The 11,014-nt window shown below is 39.3% G+C and overlaps 1 protein-coding gene across 2 annotated transcripts in view; it reads right to left on the bottom strand.

Moving 5' to 3' along the window:
- pde3b (phosphodiesterase 3B) overlaps positions 1–9,293 on the bottom strand; it is a 59,150-nt gene extending 49,857 nt beyond the window's left edge. The window contains exon 1 of one of the 2 annotated variants that reach the window (XR_005638780.1): positions 8,253–9,293. Coding sequence is in view for 1 of the 2 variants with exons in the window: in XM_039795214.1 (XP_039651148.1) it covers positions 8,253–9,140 (888 nt within the window). In the remaining variant the exon portion in view is untranslated. The remainder of the gene's footprint in view (positions 1–8,252) is intronic. The other variant, XM_039795214.1, reaches the window with a different exon arrangement.
- Between the last annotated feature and the right edge of the window lie 1,721 nt (positions 9,294–11,014).

Genomic DNA, 11,014 nt, shown 5'->3' on the forward strand with positions numbered 1-11,014 from the left:
ACAGTCTCAAAGTGCAAGACACAATTACACGCTTCACTGATGTATTTAGGTCTCCTATTGAAGAATAATTTAACACAATAGAGGGACACTGTTCATGCAATAAATCTAGGATTTAGTGAGCCTAACCCCTGGCACTTGCAGTCATTCCATGGAGCTTTGGTTGTGCAAGAGGTTTTGAGTTACAGTGCCAAAAAAGAAAAAATAAATAAATAAATAAATAAACAGACTTGAAATTATCAGAGCAAAAATGAACATTGATTAAAGCTGGAACCGGCTCAATCAGACAACTGTTTATAGTGCACTGGGTTTTCTGTTTTGATGTGTAAATCGTGTTTGCAGCTTTAGAGGCTGAAACTTTTGTCCCATTTCATGATTTTTAAATAATGTTAATCTTAACACTGTTTCGATACAGCGTGTATAATAGTAAAGACTCTAAGATGGCAGCAACCATGAAGGGCTTTCCTTCCTAGTCAGTCTGACACATTTAAGGATCGCACCTCCAGTGAAGAGGAGATGTGCTCAGCAGACAACAGAGACTGTTGCAGAACTACACTACACTGTGTACAAGCAAAGAAGACTAAGACGTTGACCATTATGAAAAACAGAGCAATCTCATGTGGCCATAACATGACATGGAAATGAATATTATATAACACTTATTATCATTGTTGTTTGGTTGACGTGTTGTGCATGTGGAATAGTACAATTCTAGTTATAATATGCAAACTACAAAGTTTTCATCAAAGGTGATGTTGTCAAAAGATGCTTTAAAGACATTGTGACGGGGCGTAAAAGAAAATACAATCTCATGATCCAGTGTCAGACCACGCTACAGTTAAAAATTATTCTGTAAGCTTGTCCTAATAAGTAAGGAGTATTTAAAAAATAACTTATTTGCGAAATATTTGCTTGATTAGTATGTGCAAATCTGAGTTAAGAAATATTTCAAAAATGACATAAGAGATAGACTGTATTGAAACTGTATACGGACTAGTATTTGGTGAAATGTGTGCCATCGGTGTGCTGAATTTGAATTAGGTGATCAATGAAGCTGAACAGTGTGTTGGTGATGGTTACTTGTTAGTACCAGTGCATGCCCATTACCTATTCAACTCTATGTTCTATGTTTTTTATGTTGTTTTGTTTTAGGAAAACGTTAAGTTTTAGATGGAACTGTCACAATTTGCATCTGCCTTGCATACTTGTACAGTGAACACTGAAGGTGTTCTCTTCTGTTTGCAGACAAATATTTGGATGCATTTCCTACCTTTTAAAATAGCTGCCGTCTAATTCTTCTAATTTATTGGCACCTTTATAGGACACATTACAACCCCCAACAGTTATTATGTAGAATTGGGTGAATTCAGGTGATGCCACAAAGCCACGTTAATTTTAAAGACATGACTAGAAAAGTAAACAACATTGTTTTGGCAATTTGACATGCAGGCCAAGCTAGCAACCCGAATGTCCTAAAAACATTAAAGGTCCCATGGCATGGAAATGTCACTTTATGAGGTTTTTTTAACATTAATATGCGGCCAGCCTGCCTATGGTCCCCCAGTGGCTAGAAATGGCGATAGGTGTAAACCGAGCCCTGGGTATCCTGCTCTGCCTTTGAGAAAATGAAAGCTCAGATGGGCCAATCTGGAATCTTCTCCTTATGAGGTCATAAGGAGCAAGGTTACCTCCCCTTTCTCTGCTTTGAGCGCCCAGAGAATTTGGCCCACCCATGAGAGAGAGACATCATGGCTTTTAAACGAGCAAAAAACCTTGCACCCCCCCCTCTCTCCTCCTCAATAGCTACAGACACAGAAATGACACATACTAAAGAAAGCTCATTGTGGGACTGGCTCTAGTGGCTGTAATTCTGCACCAAGGCTGAATTTCGGGAAAGAGACTTCAGATACAGTATTAGGGGACCACTAAGGCTTATATAAAAGCATACAAAGAGCACCATGTCATGGGACCTTTAAAGGGATACGCCACCGTTTGTTGAACTAGGGCTTATCACGGTCTACCCTGGCTGTAGATAGGTGGGCCAATGCATTTTTTGTCTCAGTGCAAGTAATTAGGTTGTTTTTTTGTCTTTTGTTGGCTCACTTTTACTCACAACATGCTAACCGGCAACATAGGATTCCATTCACTATGCTAAGCTAACTAGCGGCGATGTTGCACCGGACTAAAACGATGCATGCACAAAAAATGTGTTGGCCCACCTATCTACAGCCAGGGGAGACCGTGATAAGCCCTATTTCAACAAACGGTGGCGTATCCCTTTAAAAGTAGGAGCTAAATAAGACTTATTAGACTAACAAATAAATATTTTTGGCATGCATATACAGCCTCAATTTGCAACACAGAAATAAAAATAGTGAAAACCTGCTCATCAAGGTGTTGATGAGCAGGCACACCCTGTTTCCTCAATTTGAACTCACAGAATGGATTTTGAAAAAAATTGGACGGAGGCTACAAACTATTCTCAAATCAACAAGTTTTGTATTTTTATGTGCAAGTATCACTTTAATTCCCTCATGGTACATGTCAAATGAAAAGCTGGACATATAAAACCTCCCGTATTTTGTGGCACTACTCTCGCCCTGCTGCCTCTCAGGCCACGGTGCACATCGTTCCGAAGCAGCACTTTTAGTTTGACTATACCATAATATATGATGGTGTCGACTTGCGAAAAGTTTAAACCCACATTTAATGGAGCGTTTGTGAAGAACGCATCAGATGGTTCAAACATGGATATAAAATGTCAAAAGGATTCTCATGATGGCTAAAAAGATTCATTATAGAAAATGTTGCTACAGCAAATGATAGAGAAAACAAACTCAACATAGTACGGAGGCTCAAAACATCAACTTTGCTATTGACGGTGATAATAAAGAATAGAAGAACATAAAAAGGAAAGCTGTGTGGCCGACCTGTGACGGTTTTCCGGCATGTCTTCCTCTCCCCTTTCACATCTCAGCTTTCCTATCCAATAAAGGCAGAAATGGCCCCCAAAAAAGGAAAGCTGTGTTTACACTGTTATCCATTTTTGCTGCCAAGTTTGTTTTAGTTTGGTTAGGTCCTTTTCACCAGTGACAGTTATCTGTTAGTTTGCAGCGTCAAGCAAAAGTAATGTTGCTGTAGTTACCTGCAGTATGAAATATTATCCACATGAATTAAAGGCATTGGTTAAACTGTTGACAATATTTGTGTTTGGGGTGTCCTGTTATATGATTTTAAGCACCCAAGAGTTTTCCATAGCCATTTTAAAAAGCAACATTTTCCTAATATCTAGTTTATTTAGTTCTAAGAATTATTATTTTTACATTTGTGATCCGGACCAAAACATTTTCACTTTCATCTAATTTACACGATGACCTCTCAGCTAGCAGGGGTTGACTGCTTAGTGTGCAAAATGTGTGTCAAGATGAAGAACATGTGTGACATCACCAGTGAACCTTGGGTGACTCTTTTTGAAGTCTGCCTTTGTGCCTCTTTTTACTGGCCTCTGACGCAGAAACTGTCTCATTAATACGTAGAGAAGTTATATCACAAGGGGGGGTTTCTTATGCTTATATAAGCATGCTGCTTATGCTTAGTTTACAGCTCTCTTCACTGACTATATTTCCCGATTATCAAACCCAGGAAAGGAAAAGGTGATTTGGTCAAAATCTATTTCATATCTCCATAACAATATATATCGCGATATAGCATTTTTTCTCATAATTCAATAAATAAATAGTCTATATTAGGGATGTCACGATACCAGAAGGTTAGTAGTGGACACCAATAGCAGTGAAATTCCATGATTCTCAATACCCAATTTGATACCAAGGTAAAAAAAAAAAAAAAACTAAACTAAACAATAAATCCCATGTACTCCTTTATAATGTGTATTTCAGGATAAGGATAAAAAGGAAAACCCTTGGGGGGGCTTCAATCTTTTCCACTCCATGAGTTCACCTGGAACTCCTAAACTGCAGGTACCTCAAGTTAAGTCTGTTTCTCTCTGCCGTTTTTTTTTTTTTTTCAGATAGAAGTGGGCTGGTTAAAGTTAACTTAACTGATATGCAAAGGTCCATTGGAACAAGCGCTAACGTTAGCTAATGTCAGCTATCGTTAACGTCAGGCTCTATGTGAAAAACAAAGGCAGTTCCAGGTGAACTTGTGAAAGCCGTTGCTGTAGATGTACGGTAAAGCCAGAGGCTACTGTGGTCAAGCCGTCAGTGTGCACCATGGTGTGCAAGGAGATGAGGCGCTATTCACTGTTCTTCAGAGCTTTTCTTTAAGCTTTCTGTGAGCAATCTCTCTAATAAATCGGGATATCTCTGAATGTGTGTGTGCGCGCGTATGTGTATGTGTCGCTTTTTGCTCGCAGATTTCTCTATAGAGATCCCCCTACAGCTTCGGAATAGAGATTTAGCAGCTCCTATGTTTACTTGTGTCTGACTCCGAGCTTGGTCAGTCGGTCGTTTCCTCTTTCTCTGTTCCTCCGACAATGCTTTCCTAGCTTTCTGTTGTTTTGTTTTTTGCCGGCTCAGCCATGACTATAGTGTGAAAAACTCCATCTCTACCTTGTTAGCCGGTTCCTGGATGGGGGCGTGTATGTGTGCAGTGCCATGAAGCAATTTGTTACATCGCGAGACCTGATATCACAGCGGCCGAAAGTTGCAAGGGTGGTTTTTCCGCTCACAGGCAGTAAGGGGGGAGCGAGATGACCACCATTCAACCCAAAAAAGTCATATAACCATTCCAGTCACTCCGAAGCTGTTCAGTTAAGGTAAATTAAGCTAAAAAAAACTGCATAGTTCCCCTTTAAATTATCTAATGAACCGTGTATCCAATCTACTTCACACCGGGTTTCCTGGGTACCTAATAAATTTAGCAGTTTGGACAGCATTGGATATTGGATATTAATAAACTGTGAATTAAACTAAACAACCGCACAGTAAAGGTTGAGGAAATAAGGTTAAAAGGGGAAAAAACGCTGCCATAACGCTCTCTCTTCTGTGTCTACCCTTCACAATAAAAGTCCAGCTTAAATTCACTCAGAGCATTTCGTTAAGAGAAAACTCGATAAAAAGGGATTTTTGCCGACACTAGATATCAAACAAAAGCCAGACACTATATCGTATTAAGTTGCTGTGAGCTGTAAATTCACCGCTTTTAAGTACACAGCAGAACATAACGTCATCTCGGAGCTGACTGGGCAAAGAGCGCAGTCTTATTCATTTAACGGTCGACTAGAACACTTATAGGCGTATATGCTTACCCTGTCAGGTCCGGAAGAATTGTATCCCTCGGTACCTACCTACCTGTGGTAGTGTAAAAAAACGAGTACCGTCACATTTTTCGAATTTTAGCATCGATTTGTATCGGTTCTCGTGACATTTCTAGTCTATATGAAGTAAGCACACGGTAAAGCCTGTTTTTGTATACCCCTGTGAGAATTAAATACTTGACAAATGAAAAGAACAGAGTATTTTCTCATTTTATTAAAAACTTTAGTGCAAAATGAAAATAATGTGCAAGGAATAGAACGTAAAGCATCTTCCAAATAACATAAGTAACAGTATTGCCGTAACGCAGTTCAGCCACTAGTTTTCCAACATTGCGATAGAAACGATACAGAAAAATATAGACAGACGTTTTTATATCATTTTGATGATATACACTGTCATATCACATAGCCCTATCGCCATCAGTAGTTAAAATTCTAAACATTTCCAAAATCTTGAATTTAGAAAAAAATACTTTAAGATTTGAGAAAATCAACAGTAGCTCTTCCCTACATTATGGGCTACACCACTAATATTGTAGGCCATCATACTATCCCAGTGAGTAAGATCTGTCCCAGCATGCAGTGGGCACAACACCTTAGACAAGTTGCCAGTAAGCTGCATCATAGGTCTGACACCTACAGATACACTCAACCAAACACTTACAACTTTGACATAAAAGTTTACTGGCAGAGAGGCTGCCAAATCCCTTTTTAAGGACGGCGTGACGATGACGCAGGTGATAACATATGCTTGCAATTTAGACTATCTTTTTCCTCAATATGGATTGCGATGCTTATCAGATATTTAGCCAATAATATGGTGCGACTATACAATAAATGACCTCTTAATCACCACTTTTGCACAAGTTTTTGTTGTTGTATTTACACATCTTACTCATTTCTGTCTACAATTTACATTTATGCAATTGTACGCAGTATAAAATAGGTTTGACATCTGGTAGGGGATGTGGGGCAGCGAAATAACAAATCAACTGAACCGGAAGATTAACGTAGCAAATACAATAAAAATAAAAATATTACATTTGAAAAACATGGTCTTTTACTCAAGACAGTCAGTTTCACATTTTGGAGCCCCCAGTCCCTGTGTCTATGTACTATGTAAAAACTAAAGTACTATGAGGGATGTCAATTGAGTCCAATATAAATGTGGAATGGGATTACTCTTATTGGGAATTTTAGCTGAGCTGAGCCCCCCCCCTCATCACAAAAATTACTAAAGATATTACAGCCTACATATAAATGTTTTGTATATGTTCAGTAAAATAAAGTACATTCTGGGATCTAATATTTCTGTATATCATAGCATAAAGCAAAAGGTGTATGGTGTTCATACAGGTTCTTGAATGATCCAACCTGTTTTTCAGTTTTAGTTTTCACGCATTGTTTAAGGCCTAACTCAATGTGACTGTTAATCTGCTAATAGCCTAAAACACAATGAAGTGGAAAAACAACTGGAAATAGCACAACTGAGACAAACTGGATATAGCCTACATTTTCAGTTTTCTAATCATTTCTTACAAAGCTTGAAGGACACAAAAACAATGCGTGTGAGCTGATGGCTTGGCATCCACTAAAGAACTGCATTATTGTTTTTAAATACACTGTTTAAAGATAATAATACTGACAATAATGTTGGCATTTAGCTACAAACAAGTTAAGGAAACAGCTTGCATCAGCTTTTTTACCCACAACATATTGTATGCAACAGGATAGTCTTCATTTAGAATGGACATCACTCGATATAGGTGTGTTCGTTTACAAAACTAATGCAAAACAGAAAAGAGGATCACTCTGCGGTGGAACGGTTATGTAAACAGACTGATTTTATACAGCGTGTGCAGGCTTGTGTATACAAGCAAACAAACAAAAAGAAGAAACACATGCTGAATGTGTACTGTATTCACTGTATAAAGCCTGTTTGTGCTCACCATCATGTTGTTTTGTTGACCGCTACGGTCAGATGGGATTTTAGGCCACATCACTTGCTATGCTGCTGGTTGTGTTGTTATTATGACATGCTGATGGACACTTACATTTCTTTGATAATCTGGTATATAAACTTTTAAATAAATGAGCTCCACAAAATATGTATATGTAGCTAAACATCATGGATAACATGTTGTATGCAACAGGAGGTTCAAATGCTTTATTTTGGGGACTTTTTATTTATTAATTTGTGATGGATTAGCTTGTCTGCTGGCATCTTAACAAGCACGCTTTTTGATGCACCAAAAATATTTACTACAATGTTGTCAAATTGCTTACCAATATCATGTACCACCTTTTTTAGTCCAAACGCACACATGCCTCAAACATTTTGCTATGAGTGCATGAAGTTAGTTGTGTGGATTGTTGATACATTATACTTAGATTGCTACATTTTGCGTGCCAGATAACACCTTTGCAAAAGTGGTGTTTTTAACAAGATTAGGCTTTGGTTTGGTTTAGATAAAAACATTACAGCAACAAAAAACTAGTTAACAAAAAAATTGACTTAAACTATGGACCTTTGGCAGTGTCTGTGTGTGTGTGGGGGGGGGGTCTTTTGAACCACCTGAACCCCCCTGTCTACGGGCCTGCAAGTAGATTGCACACAATGGCATGCTGAATGTTAACTAGAAGTATTTATAGGAATTTATAAACACATTTAATAAAACTGCAAAAATCAATGTTAGATTGCTAACTATCTGGAATAGTCTATATATAGTCTCTCTTTTACCTGAAAACTTCTCACCTAATGTACTTTGCCTGATAATTTGGTTAACCTGATTGTGTTCTGTGAGGGAATGTTTTATTTTCTTTGATTTGTTTTGTGGCCTTTTCATGACAAAAGATTGGGTGTTTTCCTCCTCTGGTGCACATGTGTACTCGGGGCAGCTGTGGATGATCAGTGGGCCTATTTTTTTTTTTTTTTTGAACAATAACAACAAACGTGATCCTGCAGGGGAAGACCTACCTGTTCTCTGGATATACAGGGTAACGAAGGTCTGCGAGGCATTTTACAGCTGCCATAATAGCTGGTCGACGTTTCCCCCAGTGAAACACAACTGGACCTTCTCCTAGGTCTGATCACAGGGACCTTTTCCTCCGCGGTGGAAATCCCACTCGGTGCTTCCCTCGACGGGTAGTAACGGTCAAAACAGAGCCCCAACAGGGAGCCCGAAACCCCCGCAAAGCAGGCAAAGAGAGGTCTCAGCAGTGCAGGAAGACCGCTCAAACTTGTGAAAGAAACAAGCCACACAACGCTGGCAAAAAACAGTATAAGAACACTGTGTTTGAGTTTCAGAGTGGGGATCAGGGTGAGCAGACCCACACATCCCAACACGAATAACAACCTGCCCACCATTTGCATCTGGTGTTGGTCCTCTCCCCATTGCAAAAACCGCAAAACCAAAAAATCCCCGAGGTAACACGATGCTGGCAGTGACACGAGCCAACATTTACTGCTCTCCTTCTTTTTCCTCCTCAGGTAAAATGTTAGAAAGAAGAAAGCACATCCTACGCTGAATAAAGGACTGATGGACTGGGAGAAGCCCGACAAAAAAGTCCGCAAATCCCAAAGCGAGTCACTTTGCAAGCTCCTAGAAATGAGGAAAGAAACTGCGAAGACTACAAACGCGCCGACGTAGAGGGCATAGACCTTTAACAATTTTGAATTGTCTTCGTTGTAAAACCTAACGTTACACACGTTAAACAAAAATCCCCTCTGATGGTCCTGTTTGAGAGGGGTGACGCAGCTCTTCACATAGCCGTTCCTGAAGCCCTCTGAGCTGTTTACACTTCCAGCTCCGTCGTGGTGCCTTGTTTTACTGTGCAAAACCTCTCCTTCCTCCCGTGCAGCCATGGCTCGACTGCGGCTCCTCGTATCCACGCAAAAGTCCCCCTCTTCTAATATTCACGCCGTATTAACGCTGAACTACATGACAGCAAATGCACTCCATGGTCACTCAAACGTGCTCCAGCACTTGGACTAAAGAAAGAAGGTGAGATGTTGTTTTTACAGAAAAGGGGCTCTCTGTCGCCGCCTAGAGGCCACAACTTGGACCTCAGGGCTTTGTAATGTGTGGAGCGCTGAACAATTCCTAAACTGCATGATTAATATAATATAAATCAATGTACACTGAGACTGCAGTTAATGACCAAACTGTTAAAAAGTTCCCATTTAAAGAATTAAGAAAATATCACTGAAACTGACGGTCACATTTCCATAACCCTTCTAACGTTACCCCATCATTGCTCATATCGTATGTTTAATTGTTCAGGTATACATTCCTTGTGTGGTAGGGTCTTTAAATTATTAATAATTTGACATATGTCGTGTTTTATATCTTATTTCATCTGTACACAATTTGAATATCATTTTGTTTAAAATGGAGCCAAGTGAATTGAGCCAACTAAGTTTGTTAAAATGTGGAATACGTCTCATGTTTTTCTCGCATATTGATTAAATTTAGCGTGGCCATAGTCTAATTAACTGTACAATTAAATAGTAATATTTAACATCATAAAATTAAAAGCCTTTTGTTTTTGTTTTGTCGCCACTGCGTGTCGCTGCATCATGTTGCTCTGGGATCGTTTGCTTCGCCTGCTTTCAGTGCCTTGAGCTTGGCAAGATGATTGTCGATTAAACTGATCAGAATAACACCAAACGTGTTATAAAACCTATTTGACAGCACCGTAACCGGCTTTAACTGTCGAGTGGTGGCTAGATATCAAAATAAATATATCGTTTAACATATTTTTGCGAGATAAATAATGCACAGTCAAACCCATTGTTCATGGCTAACAAAAAAGAAGCTCCACTGGATACCTTAGCTAGCTAAATACGATCAATACGATGCTTTCCACAAACCTAAGCTAGCTTGTTGACATCCAGAACATTCTGTTAGCAGCATAATACACTAACAAGACTTGATTGGCTGAATTGAAGATAAGTATTTATTCATGAGAGCTGCCATCTTAAATAAACAAGTTCTTACCCTAAAACCAAAACCCCTTACTGGTCCAGTTATTTGTATATTGTTCAGTCATATCAACAAACTCCACAATAGACTACAATCATTCTTACACTGATTAACACCTCCATGCAAGTGTTTACACTACGCCCATCACTCACCTTCTCTTCACTTCCAGAATTGACTACTGCAACAGCATCCTCAATGGTTCACCTGTAAAAGCCTTAAATAAACTCCAATACATCCAAAACAAATGACAACACAACAACAGAATACAAACTGTGTAACATATAATGTCTTTACATATTAATCTTATAGCTTGTACAGACAGCTGATGGACCTTTTTCACAGCTCCACAATAGACATGTCACAGTTGGACATGATATTAACGATGACTACATAGCATTTAGTTTTGCCAATTCTAGAACAATAGTTTTAATACAAAGCATACTGTACAGAGTAAATAGAAGCATGTGTAGCCATTATTCTTTGGCTGACAAGGCTCTGTAATGTAATGTGGCAGTGGAGCAGGTCTGTGAGGTAGGAAGGAGCCTGGTTATGGAGGGCTTTGTGGGTGAGGAGGAGGACTTTAAACTGGATGCATTGGGAAACAGGGAGCCAGTGGAGGTTCTGAAGGACAGGAGTGATGAGGTCACGGGAAAAGGTGTGGGTGAGGTCGAGACGGGCAGCAGAGTTTTGGGTGTATTGGAGTTTATTTAAGGCTTTTACAGGTGAACCATTGAGGATGCTGTTGCAGTAGTCA

The sequence above is a fragment of the Perca fluviatilis genome, chromosome 3, assembly GCF_010015445.1.
Source record: "Perca fluviatilis chromosome 3, GENO_Pfluv_1.0, whole genome shotgun sequence".
NCBI classification, from domain to species: Eukaryota; Metazoa; Chordata; class Actinopteri; order Perciformes; family Percidae; genus Perca; species Perca fluviatilis.